Source organism: Neolamprologus brichardi, chromosome 15 (genome assembly GCF_056152115.1).
Source record: "Neolamprologus brichardi isolate AB-2024 chromosome 15, ASM5615211v1, whole genome shotgun sequence".
Classification (NCBI taxonomy): domain Eukaryota; kingdom Metazoa; phylum Chordata; class Actinopteri; order Cichliformes; family Cichlidae; genus Neolamprologus; species Neolamprologus brichardi.
The window spans coordinates 6,168,640-6,186,704 of NC_142118.1; the positions used below are offsets into that span (position 1 = coordinate 6,168,640).

The following is an 18,065-nucleotide window of genomic DNA, read 5'->3' on the forward strand; positions in this document are numbered from 1 at the left end:
ATCATTGAGAATTTGTTTTAATCATATCCTTAATTAAGTAGTAGAAGTAGCTATACTACACTGGAAACATATTGCTGGAAAATGATTATTTGTGGAAAAAAACAAAAAAAACCCCCAAACAAATCTGTGAGACACATTTTAGAATACTAGTTGAACTGGAGCCAAGAAATTACTTTAATGTACTGCCAGGTATACACCACAGATAAGTGCAACAAGTTGACCTTAAAAACCAGTGACAAAACAACTTTGTTTAATGGACAAAAATGTCATTTTTCAGGAGAAAAAATGAATACAGTTATGTATTTATCTTGTTTGACTCAGCAGCTTGTAGTCATCTCAGAGATGATGGACAGGAAAGTGCTTGTAGCAAAGCTGGGATTCAGGAGGAGCTGCTCTAGCACCTGCGCACCTTTTTGCCTTGTGTTTACTGAACACATGGCACCTTTCCACATACGCACCAATGTCCCACCTGGTAGATCATCATCATGAGCATAACTTAAAATAAAAGCTTAGCAATAATATTTTGTGTTTGCTTGTGTGCGTGCGTGTGTGTCCTACCAAGCAGACTGTCAATAGTCTTCATCCAGCTGAAGATATAGAGTGTGTGGTTCTCCTCTGCAGTCAGACCAACAATGTTAGGGGCGCTGTCGCCCTCCTAAAATGATAAGACAGAATGGAGAGTGGACAAAAGCCTTCTCTCACTTTGTGTGTTTCAGAAAAAAAGAAGTGATGTGTAAAATAAACAGATGGAAAAGGTTGAAGATATGTACCTGTAAAATCCGACTTGGCAGAGGGGATAGGAAAAGCACTGCTAAATTCATGTTGGTCTGGAATCGAGCTGCTGCTACATATTCTGCTGCGTTCAGCCAGCTGTGAGCAAATGACACTTCTACAGAGGAATAGTGGCTCTGCCTGTAGGAGAAGCGAGAACACAGAAGCTGAGATTAAGAGAGCTGAAATTTGAGATAAATGTTTGGCTTTTTTGACCACTTGCAGGGAAAAACAGCAAGGCCTCGTCCTTGGTAGTTTTGGTGTGCACTGAACTACCAAAAATAGTTCAATGGACAAAAAAAAATTGTATTTATAAACATTTATAAATACAATTTATAGCGGTGCTGCTGCCGTAGGCCCCGGTCTGGATGGGCCTGGGCTCCCTTGCCTTGGTGGATGCCAGAGGACGGGGGTGCCTATTGGGGTCAGCGGGGGAGCTGGCCCTAGGGAGGGACACCCTCCCCTCCCTTCTTTTCCTCCCCATCCCCGGCTGCCTCCCTCTTCCCGCTCCACCACACCCACCCACACAGGTAGGGCTTTGGGGTGCGGGTGTGTCACCAGGGTGCAGGGGAGACATTCCCCCCCCCTCTGTCCTCTTCTGGCCACCTGTGCCTCAATTTTATCTCACAACTTAGACATCCACATTACTTACACTCTCATAACACACACACACACACATATATATATATATATATATATATATAGGGCCTTGAGGGTGGGCACGTTAACGGCGTCCAGTAGACGGTCTGTGTATTCAAACCTACCTCTGGCGCCGGTGCCCACCTCTCAATTTTAAATCCATGTAGACATTGAGGGTTCTCGGGAGGGGCCGTGCTAACACCTGCTGCTCTCTGGCAGCAGCACCATGCTCTCCCTTGTTTTAAACACACTTTAGAGCAACACGCAGCAACACTACACTTGAGCGGGAGGAGGAGGGTATGGGGTCTTAACACACCCCCGTTCTCTGCTAGCCATCGGGGCGGGGGGGCTGGGAAGAGATGCTGGCTGTCCGATTGGCCTCCCTGCTGCTGCGGAGCCTGGGGCGGTCTGCTAGCCTCCACCCCGGAGGGAAGGGTAACATCTCTTGGGTCTGGGTGCCGTTTCCCCCTCTGGGGGCGAGGATACCTGGACCCGGGGTATAGAGTATGTTTGGGGAGTGTGATTGTGTGTACATGTCCATTTACGTTTATTCCTACGTTGGGTGAGTGCTGAGTGTTTGTATATGTGTGCATGAGGGTGGGAATGCATGTCTGTGTCTGTGTGTGCCTGTTTGTCTGTGTCTATATGTCAGGTCGGGTCTTAGACTCCACCTCTCTGGGAACTCCCAGGCCCTCCAAGTGTGGAGGCCTATCTCCCCTCACCACACTCCCTGCCGGTGACTGATGCCCTCAGGGGTCGGTGCATTGTTGGTTCTTGGTGTCCGGGGCTGGGCGCTCAGGTCATGTGCCAGCTCACTCCTGGTGGCTACTTGGCGGGGCCTGGCGCCTGCTGCTCAGTCAGGCCTCTTCCGGGGCGCGGAGGGCCCTCGGGCCTCCGGCCTCTGTGCCTGCGGCTCGGTTCACTCTGGCACAGCTGGCTGCCGGCGGAGCCGACGGGCACGCTGGTGCAGCCCCCTCTAGTTTCTGCCCGGTGGCTACTGGGTGACCCCTCGTCTGGGGATCCTCAGCCCTTCCCATGAAGGTGGCACGGATGCCCCTCCGGTGGTCCTCCTTGGGCTCTTGCACTCTGGGACCTCTGGATGTCTGGGGCCTGGATCTCCTCCATGCCTGCTTCATGCCCTGGGGGACAGGGCTATGGCTCTCTACATCCTCTTGCAGACCATTACATGGGGAAACCATTTGAATACAAGCGCGCCGATCCACACAGGTGTGCACACAGGTGTTCACTGTTTGTAGACTTAAATCACACCTTTCTTGGCTGCTACTTCAAAGCACATTGTGCGCTGTCTGTCCTGCGTGCTGCACAACAACATTCAATATTTAGTGTTTACTGCTGTTTACACTTAGGTAGATTAATGCGATGGTGTTGTGTATAGTATGTTGCTTTGTTTTGTTTTTTTTGCTTGTTTTCTATTCTTTTTCTCTCAACAGGTGATCCCGGAGATATTTTTTTCCCCCCCTTTCTCACTGTCCCTCTCCCCTTCTGTTTTTCTTTTCCTTCCTCTTTCTTTCTCCCTTTCCTATCCCTCACTCATGTCTGTCCCGTCTGTAACAACTGAAAAGAATATAAAATAAATAATAAAAACAAAGGTTGATCAAATGGACCAATACGGCAATGCCATGATGATCCATTTGGCAAAATAAATCCATTGGGTATCCTTGTTGGTCTTCAGACAACAATTCTGACGGCTAAAGAACCAAATGGGACAGGCAGAAAAAAAATAAAAATAAATAAATAAATAAATAAATAAATAAATAAACATTTATAAATAATAAGGATAGTGATCATTTTTGCTTTAATACTTTTTCCACCATCATTAGTATTGGCAATAAGGGCATTGATGTTAAAATTTGTGCAGGAAAGAGTACCGACACTGGTAAAACTAAGCTGTGTTACAGCAGTAGAATAAAAAATGAAAATGATATAGTCCACAATTAATAAGCAACATGGTTACAGTAAAAGTAAAAGAAATTACCTGGGATTACATGCTGCAGAGGCATAGGTTGAAGCCATTTGGGCGTCCCAGTAGACACCAAGGATAGTGTCTTTCTTCACATCATCAGGCAGAAGAGATTCACTAGTAGTCTTCAGACCCTTAAAACAATATGAACAATTAAAGGAGTACACCTATTTCAGCAATGTAGCTTTGTTACTTCATAAAGCTGGTGCATTCAGGGAACACAGACCCGTTTTGAACTATAATGGCAAATGGCCCTGACTTTTTAAAATGTAATGTTTTCTGCTAAGGGCAAAATAATACAAGTTCAGTTCCCCTTTAAAATTGTAGGATATTAGGATGTGAATAGAAACTGTGTGTATATGTACCAGTGTATATCTGTGTTTCAATACCTGAAAAAAGGCATCCCACTTAGACATGGCATCAGGGTATTTAGCTTTACAGTCAGTATAAGTTGTACAATAGTCCTGTACTCCTGCAGGCACCTGCATCTGGACCTGGTAATGTAATAACATACATGATAATATGCACTATATAACATACATTATAAATAATACAAAATGGTCATATTCATTATTATTTAAACTGCAAATATTTGTGTGATGGCATGAAAAAGTGTCCTCTTCTTCTTCTTCTTCTTCTTATTATTATTATTATTATTGCAGTTGTTGTTGTTTTATTTTCAAAGTGTTCATTTTCAGTTTAAGACAGTACCTGAGCTCCTGCTCCCATAAAGCCCTGTTGTGCAGCAGATAGAAAGGGAAGTACAGATGCAAAATAGTTCACACCTGGAGAAACATAAAGAGGTCATTTGTATTCCCCCTGTGTTTGTTTTTTATGCATTTGTTTCTTGTACTTACAGGCCCACCAACTCTGGGTAGAAATGCACAAAGGCTCTGCTTCCAGGCCACAAGTTGTTGCACCCGTTGGATCAGCGAGACGCCCTGTAAAAACAACAGATCATTAGCTGCGGTCTTGTTTCTTTGTTAGTTTCATTATTAGGAGGCTCTTTATTCAGTTTTGTACTACAACGTTTGTTAAATTGTGATGAAAGGATTATTATTGACTTTAAAAAAATGAAATGATACTTTGACTTCACCTGAAGTTAACATCCATGCGAGCTGCAGTGGCAGTCCCCACAGCGGACTGTCAGTAGCATTTGTCCCCATGGATCCCATGAAGGGGTCTGTAGCAGCTATCATCAGCCGGTATAAACTCATGCGGTGAAGGTAGTTCCAGGGGTCTGGAACCAGAATCCCATCGTGCATTGGCAACTCAGTCACTTGGCTGGCCGTTTGTGCCCAAAGGACAGGAGCGCCATTTTCTAGAATTACTGCAGAGCTGCTGAGAGACACTGCACATGCCAGGACAAGGCCAAGGACCAACAAACGAAGCATGGCTGAGGTGCTGGGTCTGCAGAGAAGGATAGAGTCAAGAGCAGCAACTCTGGACTGAGAGTTTTCCCTTAAATACAGCGTTTATGTAACTTCTCTGATTACCAAAGTCAGTGCATGCAGATCTGCACCAATCACATTATTCCATGTGACATACGGCTCACTCGACCCTGACCAACAGATAAGAGAATTTAAGTACATAGAGCTGAATTTTGTCCAAACAGAGAATACTGAGTTCAGTGCAAAGTACATCTGTTCATCGATCGAGCTGATTTGTTTTCATGAACCCAAATCCACAACTTTTATATTGATACCATCAGTAAATTGAATCTGGAAACACAAACCCCCAAATAAATTCTAAGAATTCTTGGGAAAAGTATACAGATTTTTACCCCCTTAAGTAGCCAAAGATAACACTTTTTATCTGGAAAAACTCATAAAATTTACTTCCACATACACTCACAGAAGACTTCATTAGTTACACCTTGCTCGCACCAGGTTGGGCCCCCTTTTCTCATCAGAACTGCCTTAATTCTTTGTGTCACACACTCAACAAGTCCATAGCCTTAGTTTTATGTTCTTGGCTGATAGGAGTGGCATCCAGCGTGCTGCTGGAGCCCATCTGCTTCAAGGTTCAGTGGTTATTTGAGTTACTGTTGCCTTACTATAATCTTGAAGCAGTCTTTTTTCTCTTTTTTGGACCTTCTTTGTAAACCCTAGAGATGGCTGAGTGGGGAAATTCCTAAAAGAGCCAGACCAGTCCACAACAACCAACACCTTTAAAGCCACTATAACCTTTCATCCCCATTCTGATCCTCAGTTTGAACTTCATTAGGTCATCTTGGCCTTGGCTATGTGCCTGGACATTTAGATATGGTCTACATGTCTATGCATGTAGTTGCAGCCATGAGATTGGCTGATTAGAGAATCACCTCAAGAGTCAAACCAGTGCACCTAACAAAGTGTAGTATACTCCAGTGAGTCTGTACTGGATACAGAAGTTAAGACTGTTATTGATTTGGTTAATCTGAGTGAACTTTGATGTGCCTGAAACAGAACGTGTCTCGCAGCTTTATGTAACATCATAATGTGTTTTGTAAATTTACCACACTTTGCATGGAAAGGTGCAAGAACCAAATTATAACAACAATTTAAAAAAGTTGAGGTGGTGTTAGCAAGTGAACTGTTAGGTAATACTATTTAATGCAGATTCTGCATTATTCTGAAAGCAAAGCCAATTTTATATGTAAACTAGGGTAGCAAATTAAAAAGAAATATCTTTCAGCAATATGGTGGCATGTATGTATAAATGGCCTGTATTTGTATAGCACTTTTCTAGTCCCTAAGGAGCCCAAAGTGCTTTACACATCCAGTCATCCACCCATTCACACATACATTCACACACTGGTGATGATAAGCTACATTGTAGCATTGTACCTGTTTAGATGTGATACGCCGGCGTACGCCCACTCACTTCGACCACTGATCACGTCTGACCACCTCGGAACCCGGATTTCTCCGTCCAAGCCTCCAACTCACTCTCCCTCCTCAATAACCGGACGAGCCTCCAAAATGTTAAGGGTTCAAATATTGAGGAGGGATACAGGAGGTAATCCAAAAAATAACAACACTGATCCGGCCGGGTGAAGTCAAACAATGATTTTAATGACACGCGTGGAGAGACCACTGTTCGATCTCTAACTAACAATGCACAAGCAGATGTTTTATACCATTAGGGCTTAAATTTAATGACGCCCCTTCAACGTCAAACAGATACATAGGTTTCAAAACCACAAACGTTTCATTAACGATTTTAACAAAGTTCAAAAGAGCATCTTCTTCGCCTCCGCGCCATGTGTCTTCCGGTGGCTCGTCTCCCCTCGCTTCTCCAAAACCTCGAACCCTGCTTCTGCAACAAACTTAACAATTCTGCACGCACAAAAATGCAGTGACCAGCAGATATCTGAACTCTCACCTAGAACATAGCCTACCTACAGTGTATGCAGGTGTGTGTGTGTGTCCTGACCTCAATTGACACTCTGTGTCACCTCTCCCCTCACCCACTAACACTCACAGTCAAACAGAGGCCACCCTCAAATGTGTTAGCAGTTTACTAAAACTATAAATATAATATATGGAATAAATGCTGTAAATGAATGCCACTACTTCAAAGCTTAATGAAAAGATACAAATGAATAAAAGATAACAATGAATCATCTGGAATAAAAGGTTGATATGATAACAGTATAAATAAACATTTTAAGGCCATCTTAAAGCTATCTGTTACATTGTTAAAGCAATGATTATACCGCAGATTATATTGTACTGATAAAATACTTTTGTTCAATCCCACAGTAGCCACAGCCACCCTGGTGCGCACTGACAGAGGCGAGGCTGCCGGACACTGGCGCCACCGGGCTCTCTGACCACCGGGGCTCGAACCGGCAACCTTCCGATTACAAGGCGAACTCCCAACTCTTGAGCCACGATTGCCCTCCTATAAAGCAGCATATTTTAAAAAATTGTCCAGTACAAGCTTAAAGGAAATAATTTAGCAAATGCACATATCAGCAAAACATTAAAACCAGTTATTTCTACAAGCTCCCTTTGTGCTGCCCTTTAACTGCACACAAATGTTGTGTTGCAACCTCAAGCTGAGTGTTTTGTCATCATGCTGTGGACGTGACATGCAAGGGATTGATCTAACTGAGGGACACTCACAGTATTGTGGTGATTTCTCAGACAAGGTAGGCCCACCTAATAGGATACTCTATGTTACTGTTCTTTTTGAATTTTGACTTTTTGACTCTATTTGGGAACTATTAATATCATTACCAGTGCTACTGTTGGTATTGAATTGATACTAGCATGATAGAATCAATACTGTTTCTATTATCTGAGTTCAGTATGCAGCCCACTGCCACTTTTTATTTAGCCTATAGCACATATAAAGCACAGAAGGTGAACCAAAGCGCTTTAGAGACAGACACGTTTACATTACATCCATCATTTGTACACAGTTCAGTTCTGGCCCATTAATGCATGAACATGAGCCCTTTGATTCTGGCTCATTCGTGGATGTTCAGGTTGGGATCTGAGGAGTTTGATTTATGCAAATTAACTGTCCAGAGCAGCTTTGTGGAGTGGCAAGATGCGCTGTCCTGCAATAGGAGGATGCTGCCATTGGAGGGTGCTAGTGAAATATTTGGTGGATAGACACCTGTAAAAGTAACATTCACAAGAATTTTAAAATACAAGGGTTTCCATGAAAACGCTGCATTGCAAAGAGATAATGAATGTATTCATTTCACCTGTCAGTTGTTTTATTGTTGTGGTTAATCGGTTAGGAACCATGTTAGCTGCAGGACCCCAGTTTCTTTCCCCACCTTCAAGGACATTTCCCACAAACTCTGTATTCACAAAGCCACCATCATTGTGTATGATCCCCCACACACCTGACACAAACCTTTTACTCTCCTGCCGCCTCACAAGATGTACCAGAACATCTAGTCCCAGTAACAGTTTCTTCCTTCAGGCCTCAGAAAGCCTGAAGGAAGTACTCAGAGTCTGGACTGGAAACTCATGCACATAGAAGTGAACACCCTACATGAATCAACTAGACTAGTAACATACATACACACTGAAGCACATGGACACACTTTACACATTCATACTTATATTTTGTTGTGTACATTTCTGCACACATAGTGCACACATAAGAACCTACAATAACAGAGAGAAAACTGCTACAATCAAATGACCCTCTATGAGAAAGCAATTTGTGACAGTGGGAATAAAAAACTTTCCATTTAACAGGAAGAAACCTCTGGAAGAACCACGCTCAACAAGGGGAGGCCATCTGCAGTGACTAGTTGGGCACGATGGGAGGGAAACAGGCTAAAAAACACACTGTGGAAACCAACCATCCACTTTACCATGTAGAAAAACGGCATAGGTGTGAGGTTGAAATTGCACTAATTGTTTCTTATATAAAAGGGGATTAATTGTGCTGTGAAACGTCTTTACGTTCAGAGAAAGGGGCTTTTATAAAGTTGGCTGTATGTGGCCCACGATTTAAAAGGAATGTATTCAATTCAATGTGAATTCAATTTATTAGGCCGATTCTGGGCCCCGAGGATCATGTATGACACCCAAAACCTAAACAGAATTATAATCCTTTTTATGGCTTTTACACTAACTTGAAGCACTGATGTTGTCCAGTGTAAACTAGCATTTTTGGAACTGATTTGGACCCCTCACCTGCCCACGAACCAGCATCTCACCTGGTAGCCTACAGCCGATAAATACCTAAGAATGAAAGACATGAAGCACTTAACCTGTACAGCATGGCTATTCAACTAAGAAGTTAGTTGGGCCAGATTTTCAAACCGAGGAATTTATCTGGGCCAGATATTTTTTTGCAGCCAGTAAGCAGCAGATCATGATCAATTTCAAACTCACACAACTGTATTGAAAAACAAGTAATTTTTTAAATTCCTTTTTCCCCTGTAAATCTGGTGACCTCTCACAAATGCACACCAAAAGGTCCATTTAAAAAAGGGGAACTATAACTAAACTATTTTTTTTTTTTGCACATTTGAAATAATAATAATTAAAAAAACATTTTGATAATTCCCTTTCAAATTAAAACAAATATTTTGCTGACGACTCACTTTTCCTGCCATGGATGGAGCCCCATCCATCACAAGTATACAGACACGCTTCATATCCAGACCATTTTCCTCAAAAAGAGCTGAAATCTTCTCAAACATTATTTCGCCAGCTGTGTGTCCCTCTAACGGTAGCAAGCGAGCAATTTCCCATCCAAAAAAACGGACATATATGCACAACTGTGCATTATCAGTTCTGTCTGTGAACCCATCTCCTGCTATAGATATTACATCAGTTTTCCTCAGGTCATCTAACAGCATTTCAAACTCGTCTGACACCAGAACTTCAACTCTACGAACTGTCTGACAGGGGTACGTTTTTAATAGCAGATGTCACACTTACTTTAATTTTTTCGTCACTTATCACCGCATCCACCACGGCCAGCATGCAGTATTTCACTGTGCAAACACGAAGGGAAGCTGCTGCAACTCTCTCTTGGACTGTACAGGATCTTCACCATGGTAGTACAACTCCGGTTGTAAAATTATTAAACTCGCAGTTAAACTGTACTTTTGCAGCCCTCTCCTGAGATTGCTCTGGAAAGTTTGTGTAGAAAGTCTGGTGTTTGTCATTGTGGTGCCTTCGTAAGTACAGCAACACACTCACTGCAAATTAAACACATTGGTTTGGCATTTGGATTTGGCGGTAAAATGAAAAAGTATTTGTCAGTCCAGGCAGGGTTCATTGTCAATTTTGAGCTTTTGGACTGAGAAAGACGTGCTGTAGTCGCATCATATATTACGATGATTGTTTAATATGTTTACATCACGGTGCATTGTGGGTTAAATATTGCTAGGCTACTGAAGTGTTGCATTCACAGTCTACACTACGCTGTAGGATTTTTTAATTTATTAAAAATTAATTAATGAATTAATTTTTTGCGTTTTCTCTGTGTTTCTGCCAGGACCACAGGCAGGGCCACTCGCAGGTTGCTTCTGGGCCGCATTTGGCCCGCGGGCCGCCATTTGAATAGGCTTGCTGTACTGCGTCGTTGCTCTGTTTTTAAGAAAAGGACAGTTTTCTGTTTCTATACTTTTCTGGGCTCCATATGTTACCGTTTGACACCTTTAATTTACAGCTGCGATCTCGCTGTGAGTGCAGCAGACATCATGTGACGGAGGAGTGGCCAAAAGAAAAAATCAGGAAGCACAACGACGCAAGAAACAAGTCACGAGAAAGGTAAAGTTCAAACTTTTACACAACTCAAGTAAACTTTTAGTCATTCTTGACGATTTCACTAACGTTTTAGACGACCAACGTATTTTTACGAGGCTGTTTTGTATTTTTAAGTTTTTTTGTTTTGTTTTGCAACGAAAAGCGACAAACATCTTCATACTAACTTCTCTTGTAACTTCACGACTCTTAAACCCGCTAATGTTAAAATGAAGAGCAGTGTACAGGAAACATTAGGACAGCGTTAACTCCAACAAACACAAGTAGGTCATAACTAAGTATTTGCAGTTTATCCGTTCATGTTGATGGCATAAAAATACTCTGGTGATTTCCGCATTTTTTCCTTGTTGGCAAGGAGACAGAAACAGAACACGCACGTTGGTTTAATTAACCCTAATCACACTTTAATCTTTAATTAAAGCAAACGAGAAATATCCTGTCACTGTGACAGTTTCTTAGCAGGTGGCTATTTGCATACTAGGTTTCAGTCTTTTTTTTTGAGTCAGGAAGTCTGCATGAGGAGCTTGTTCTAAATATTCCCGACCCAACACTCCTTCACTTCAGGTTGTACAGTATGATATGAGCACCTTTATCAGACTGTAGGACTTTCCTCTTGGGCCTTGATAGCTGTTTTTTTTTTTTTTTTTTAAGGTTAAAAGATGAAAATATTTAAATTCTGCAGCATATTTTATTATATGCAATATAATATATATTATTATATTTATTATATTTTATTTCACAGCATTGATATCAAATCATTTTAGCTGTAATGATCATTTGTGTGATCCCTCAATAATGTAAGTGTATTAGTTTCACAGTGTTTTTAGTGGATAAGTACCAGCATAAAACTTATTATTGTTACAGTATTTTTTCTTGTTTCAGGTTGCTCATGTTTACAGTATCACATTCCAAAGAAGCTGGACCTCTGAGCCATTTCTAGGTCATGAGTTGTATTATAAAGTGATTTATTTAAGCCACTCCTTCACTTTACTATTTCAGCTTCCATCCTTGCTCCTCTTAGCTTGAGGCTTAAGCTTACTGTGACTAATCACACACTGTACTCAGTGTTTGGGGAGGGGTGGGTCCACTGTACTTTTAATAAGAGAGTATTCCTGTGTAAAAGAAATAAACTTGCCTCCTCAGAACTCTGAACTCAAATTTATTAAACACTGTGAGCAATGAGGACACCAGCCGTGTGGCAGGCTTTACTGTGTTGTGTGAGAATAAAACCCCGGACTGAGTTCATGAGTATTAAGGAGCACCCAGTGAAAGATAGTAGTGAGCTTCTCATATTTCTGGAGCTTTGCTTCAAGATGAAAACCTGTAGAAAGAAGGTGAAATGTAAGTAATGTGTCACAAACGTTGCATCATTTTTGGGGAGAGGAGATCACAGAAATCACTCTTTTATCTTGTATTTAATGCTGTACCTAATGTCAAAGATGCCATAAATAGAAGCACAGCTGCAACATCTCTTCTTGGAAATTTGCAAGATACAATGATTATACTATATCTACACAAATGCTTTCACCCCGAAAGCCTCATTTTTTCCTTCTACACATGACAGTCACGAGAACAGTGAGCTGACTCCAGACGCTAATTAGATCTCACTGTTAACTCATGAGCGAGTCGAGTGAAGCCTGTGGTCTTGTGTGTCCTCGTAGCTTTCATCATGGCCTACCAGGCTGGGATTCCAGAGGAGCCCAGTGTTTTGGTTAACCAGATCAGCTCCAACATCCAGAAGATCACACTGCTGAGTAAGAAATGCACACATAAAAACACATTATTGTCAGCCAGCGCGTCCAGCACGTGGACACACTTCAATACAAATAAACAACATGCTTCTCTGTGACTTTTTTGCCAGACTCCGAGCTGCAAAGGGCAATCTCTGTGCTGGGAACTGAACAGGACAGCAGCCAGCTACTACAGACGATGTGAGTTACTGGGGCTTGGTTGGATTTACATACCTGGGCGGTTATCAGAAGTATCTTAGTGAAAGTGTAAATGTGCAAGTGAAGAAAATGTTAGACTATTACAGCAATGTTTAATGCCGGCTAATTTTTTTTAGATACTCTAAATTACTTCTGATTCCTTTTAAACCTATGCACAGTATTATGCCTACCATCCTTTGTCTTTGTAATGTCTGAGTACTATTCTCGACTTTAACAAATTAATTTTTTAATGTCATTAGTCAACAGAAGCAGCAACAAGGCAACCACTTGGCAAAGGAGACTGACCGACTGATGAAAGCATTTACTGCTCTCCCGGTCGGACCTGATCAGGTAATGAGTTTCTAAAGTCTTCCTGATCTAAAAGGTTTGTCACAGTCAAGCAAACCACAAAGAACAACCTCTCGGTCTGAAAAATAAACTCACTGGCACAAAAGCTGTAGTTCCTCACATGTCCCTGGGGCCTGTTTACATAGACTGCCATGTTAAATGCCCAACTTCACAGCTTCACTGCAGAAATAAATGTGTTGACAGATTGAAACAAAAATGCTTTTGACTTCTTAGCTATAATTGTTATTTATATATCACATCATAGCGCTTCACTCTTTCATTCAAAGTGGTTACTTGTAGTTCCAAAGAAACCATGGCAACATCTAAATGTTCAAAATAGCAGTCCACTGACCAATGAGCATTGTAATCCATCTTTTCTGTAGAATCTGTGGTACCATACCAGACTGATTAAGTACAGACCATAGTTCTGACAAGTCCATTTGTTCATCTGTTTACAATATTTTTGTGTTTATTTTAGCGTCAGAGAAAGATACAGAGAGAGCGCCTGCTGAACGACTTCTCCGCTGCTCTGAACAGCTTTCAAAAGTCGCAGCGAGATGCCGCCAGCAAAGAGAAGGAGTTTGTGGCCAGAGTCAGAGCCAGCTCCAGACTGTCTGTAAGTAACTGCCTGTCATCAGATCACCAGGTTGGTGGGTAGAGCATTAAACGACAGTTATAAAATAGGTACTGTATGGGAGTAGGGCTGTTCGATATAACGATATATATCGGATGACGATATAAAAACGTCTATCGTTTCATTTTACGCTATCGTTTGTTTCGTGGTGTCGCAAAATAAACTGTTTACGGCAATATTTATTCATGGTTTTGATGGTCACTGTAGTGGCTATATTAATTTCTTAAAGTTCTCTATTTCTCTTATATGTAATATAACCACACTTTGGACGGACAAGCGCCTGTTTTTATGCGTTGTCGTTAGCAACAACGACGATAAAACCATCCCGTGTCCGCTTGTTTATTTTCCACATAAACCTTTCAGAATAAAGCTCAAGATCCTGTTGAGACTTTTCAAAAATAAACGGAGTATTTTGAACAAAGTGCAGAGTATTTACGGGTGAGAAGCAAAAAAGAGCCGTCAGGTGCTAAAAAATAAACCTTAGACTCAAACGTTAGAACAGGCTTTTCCCCGCAGCACGCCGTGTAATAAATACTCACAAAGAAAACGGCGGCCGTTACAACTTGTGTCTAAAAATGTATCGTTTCATGCATCGGTTAAAACACTGGACTCCAGGTACACGACGCCCAGCTGGAAACACTTCATGCTAGTCGAGCTGCCCGAGATTCACAGAATTTACAGAAAATGTAAAAGTTTCGTGATTTATATCGTTATCGGGACAATAGATGTCTCATATCGGGATATGATATTTTGGTCATATCGCACAGCCCTATATGGGAGTATGAGAGTAGGGTAAAGCAACTGCTATAAATGTAAACACATCATTGCGTAGATTAAGATGGAATTCAGGTCTTTTGACACGCGTGTGAAGTGCTGTTTAAGAAGTGTTGCGTTTTTCTGCTTAGCCATAAACTGGACGACACATACAGGCGATTTTTGTCAGCATAAGTGGTTGTGATGGATAGCAGAGGAGAATATGTTTGGTATCCTATTGAAAACCTACAGAAGAGAAGAGACTGGAAAATTAGACATTCTTGAAACCGTAGAAAATAAAAAAATGGTTTTATGCACTGCTTTTTAGTAGCTTGTTTAAGCTTTGCACTAACAATCCAGCAAAACAAGTAGGTGCTGTACATCAAGGCTCACTGGCTTTTTCCTTTCAGCAGCAGATTTCACTAGTGTTTGTTCTCACTTTCGTGGTTCTTACTGTTTTCACTCTCTGCTTCCTCTCCCCAGCCTGCCGAGGCAGATGGTCACCATCGCTGAGTGTAGTTCTGCTGCATGTTAAGGGGGCTATCTTTCTCTCCCCACTGTCACAAAGTGCTCGTTCACAAACCTCGTTGGGTTTCTCTCTTCAGTATGTCGGCTTCTGTTGAGAAATTTCTACATTTTTTTATTTTTACAAAAATCCACATAAAATTGTTATTGCACTGTACTCCACCACAGTGCTTGCTTGAAATAGTCACAGCTGGTTACAGTTTCACTCCTCTTAAAATTGTTGCAACCACAGCCGTCAGTTCAGAAGTAGTTTCACATGAAGCTGTCACATGATTGTGAATCAAAAAGTATCTTTAGTTGTGATTGTTGTAGTCACAGATTCCCATGATTGGACCCACTCACAGCTGTGTTCCCTTATCTCACTCTTGCTTATCTCGCTTCACTCAATGTTTTTTTTTATCTGCTATGCTGCTGATAAGTAGGAACAGCGTGTTACTGCTGCTATGTTTAATAATTTATTTTTGCACAGTAAATAAAGCTGCAAGGTGAATTTATTCAACTTGGCCATGCATATATTTTAACAATGAAGTGTTCTGCAAATACTTAATAATTCTTTTTTTTTTACTTATATATTGCAACAAAGGACATTCTGTACTTACTGAATCATTGCTATACCCATAATCAGGAATAGAAGGACCTCTGCAGATTTGCAACAATAAGACTTAAATGTGTTCAATTGACTTCTAGCAGGGTGGTCAGCCTGAAGACAGCTTTCGAAATGTTCCTCCTATACCGAGGTAAAGCCACTGTTTCTGAACAGTATTATTCTTTCTGCTTTTTATTATTATAGTAAATAATGTTTTAACTAGTCTCGTTGCATCTGTATGCAGTGATTCCCAGATACAGGTTCAGGCTGACGCTGTCACTGAAGAGGATCTGAGACTGATCCTGGAGAGAGAATCAGCTCTAAGGCAGCTGGAGGTAGGGATCAAATTTCAACACCTAATATCTGTGCAAAAAAAAATTCCACAAACACAAAGTCACAAACATACTGTAAGTGCCTCTTGAATATGGACCGGCTCTCTTGATTTTTAGTCTGACATCGTAGACATAAATGACATCTTCAAGGACCTGGGTATGATGGTCCACGAGCAAGGAGACATGATAGGTAAGAATGTTTCAGTAAGTTAATGCTGACAGGTGAAACAGCTTCACATTGACAGTTTACGGCTCAGTGAGCAGGATTGTGCAGTTTCTACTCTTACCGCAAGTAAATTATGTATTTTGTTTTGTTTCCTGCAGACAGCATAGAAGCCAACGTGGAGAGTACCGAGACCAATATCCAGAAAGGGATGCACCAGCTGGCCCGAGCCTCAGACTACCAGGTAATGTGACAGAGATATCTTAATATATGATATGACAGAAGTGGTGAGGAACAGGAGTATGAAAAGACAGATGAGCTGTAATAAATGCTAGAAAAATGAGATTTTAACTTGGATTAGTAAAGCAAGACTGGTTGTTAGAGCCTGTTTCTGTAAAGCAGAATGTGTGCATGACTCTAGATCATTTAATCAACTTATTAGTTGGATCATAAAGGAAAAAAAATCACAAACATTAAATTCCTTCTGCTTAATTTCTTCTAGCAAAGCTCCCGGAAGAAGATTTGCATTATACTGATAGTGTTGGTTGTTGTTGCTGTTGTAGTAGGACTAATCATCTGGGGCTCCCTCAAACCCTGAGGGCTTCCTCTTCCTCCTCCTCCTCCTGTGTGTATCACCATGGACCAAGAATGAAATTTCATTCTTAATCTTTTTCTTCTTCAAAAACTGACGGGGGGGGGCGATTGAAACACCATCTGTCTTCTCCTCTGTCTTTTTTTGAAGCTTTTTTAAAAAAAAATCAATTATGTTTTTAAGATATTGTGTGTGTATATATATATATATACTGTCAGGACTACAACCTTGTTTGCTGTGAAGCAAATCTAGCTCTGGTAGCTTTATTGTCATGATCAGTGTCTGATTTAGACATGGTTTCCTCTGAGATTGAAGACTTATCAGATGAACGAGGCAAGTATTCGTGTTTAGTGACAGTCATTGTTGTTGAGTACGTCCTGCTCTAGCAATGTGGAGTCGCTCCAATAAATTGGATGTACACAGTACACACAACGCTCCTGGGTGCAATAAGCAGCATGTTGGTAGGGGATGCTGCTGCAGCTGCCTCTTTTTGTCTGGTTACATATGCAAAATTTACATACTATAAGTTTCTCAGCAATAAAACAATGAAGTGCAGTATGTAAATTAAGTGGAAATGAACAAGCGCTAGCTGTGGGTTGCAGTAAAATGTAGGCAAACTACATTCAGAATATTTAAAGCCTCTGAGGGGCAACAGTGTTTTTATCTGTTGTTTCCAATATTTTAAATTATTTGATTTTTATTCAGTCTTATGTATAACAAAAATAAAAGCAAGTGCAACTTTAATCTTGCTGTTAAGACGTTAGACTACACTCCAAATAATAAGGGGAAGGGTAAAAATGGCAGCGCTGTGTAAAATGTAAATAAAAGCAAAATGCAGTGAACACAGAAAACGTAGCCAACCATGAAAAAACTGTTTCATGGTTATTTCTTTTAGCTTGTCAGGGAAATCCTTTTCATTTCACTGCCTGTCTCACAAAGGACTGAAGTAAAATATTCACAGTAAATAGTGGCAAGTGAAGTAATACACAGTGAGAGCATTTGTAGGTTATTTGGCATTCACTTGTGGTTCTCAGGAAAAGGCATCTAATTGAGCAAATTATGTAAGAGCTGAAGGAAAGTTGACACTATTTTCTGTGAGAACTCTCTTATCCCTTGTTTTTAAAAACAAATAATTAGACGACTGATCTTAAACCAAAATATACTAATGCAAAGTATCCTAAGTTACCTTGTATTAGTAAACACTAACACTGTTGTTGTCATGCTTCTGTATTTGAACCCGATGGAAAATTATGTGTGTGTGTGCGTGCGTGCACACACGTGTCTTCTATTTGCTAAATAAAAATTCAGAATCTGAAGTGTGAAGACTGATTTTTAACCAAAATTGTAGGATACTTGAAACTAGATGCACTTTCTGAGACTGTTGTACTGCAGACCTCTCTCTGTTGCTACTGGTACCAAGTTGGAGGTAGAAAGCTGAAGTGAGATAGCAAATTAATAAGTTTTTTGAAATATATTTTTAAAACTTTATTTCGATTCATTTTCCTTTTCAGTAACATATAGAAGAAGAAGGCGAAAATGAGCAGGGGGGAAAAAGGGAAGTGGAGGTGGGTGGGGCGG

At 41.0% G+C, this 18,065-nt stretch overlaps 2 protein-coding genes across 4 annotated transcripts; one reads left to right on the forward strand and one right to left on the reverse strand.

The window, feature by feature from the left end:
• Nucleotides 1-150: 150 nt before the first annotated feature.
• leg1.1 (liver-enriched gene 1, tandem duplicate 1) lies at nucleotides 151-4,851 on the reverse strand. Its single transcript, XM_006793068.3, has 8 exons — nucleotides 4,488-4,851; nucleotides 4,249-4,332; nucleotides 4,103-4,176; nucleotides 3,781-3,885; nucleotides 3,407-3,525; nucleotides 771-912; nucleotides 559-655; nucleotides 151-469 (listed from the first exon to the last, which is right to left on the reverse strand). Exons 1-8 carry the CDS (start codon nucleotides 4,783-4,785, stop codon nucleotides 318-320), a joined length of 1,071 nt encoding a protein of 356 aa, XP_006793131.2. The 5' UTR covers nucleotides 4,786-4,851; the 3' UTR covers nucleotides 151-317.
• A 5,583-nt stretch (nucleotides 4,852-10,434) lies between these two features.
• Nucleotides 10,435-17,803, forward strand: stx7l (syntaxin 7-like). Of its 3 annotated transcripts, none has more exons than XM_006793071.3 (10): nucleotides 10,435-10,632; nucleotides 12,288-12,380; nucleotides 12,488-12,557; nucleotides 12,815-12,905; nucleotides 13,381-13,518; nucleotides 15,505-15,551; nucleotides 15,645-15,735; nucleotides 15,850-15,922; nucleotides 16,057-16,139; nucleotides 16,398-17,803. In XM_006793071.3, exons 2-10 carry the CDS (start codon nucleotides 12,296-12,298, stop codon nucleotides 16,491-16,493), a joined length of 774 nt encoding a protein of 257 aa, XP_006793134.1. In that variant the 5' UTR covers nucleotides 10,435-10,632; nucleotides 12,288-12,295; the 3' UTR covers nucleotides 16,494-17,803. The 3 variants fall into 3 exon arrangements, with proteins under 3 accessions (XP_006793134.1, XP_006793132.1, XP_006793133.1); XM_006793069.3 differs by having other exon boundaries at nucleotides 10,437-10,632; nucleotides 15,502-15,551; XM_006793070.3 differs by lacking the exon at nucleotides 10,435-10,632 and adding an exon at nucleotides 10,641-10,889 and having other exon boundaries at nucleotides 15,502-15,551.
• The last annotated feature ends 262 nt before the right edge of the window (nucleotides 17,804-18,065 follow it).

Excerpts from the sequence above, each read along its gene's own strand:
- leg1.1 (XM_006793068.3), bottom strand. The coding sequence starts at position 4,785 with ATGCTTCGTTTGTTGGTCCTTGGCCTTGTCCTGGCATGTGCAGTGTCT. Across the intron at positions 4,177-4,248 it reads TACCCAGAGTTGGTGGGCCT|GTGTGAACTATTTTGCATCT; the intron begins GTAAGTACAAGA and ends ATGTTTCTCCAG. Across the intron at positions 913-3,406 it reads TCTGCAGCATGTAATCCCAG|GCAGAGCCACTATTCCTCTG; the intron begins GTAATTTCTTTT and ends CTTCTCCTACAG.
- stx7l (XM_006793069.3), top strand. The coding sequence starts at position 12,296 with ATGGCCTACCAGGCTGGGATTCCAGAGGAGCCCAGTGTTTTGGTTAAC. Across the intron at positions 12,381-12,487 it reads CCAGAAGATCACACTGCTGA|ACTCCGAGCTGCAAAGGGCA; the intron begins GTAAGAAATGCA and ends CTTTTTTGCCAG. Across the intron at positions 13,519-15,501 it reads GAGCCAGCTCCAGACTGTCT|CAGGGTGGTCAGCCTGAAGA; the intron begins GTAAGTAACTGC and ends ATTGACTTCTAG.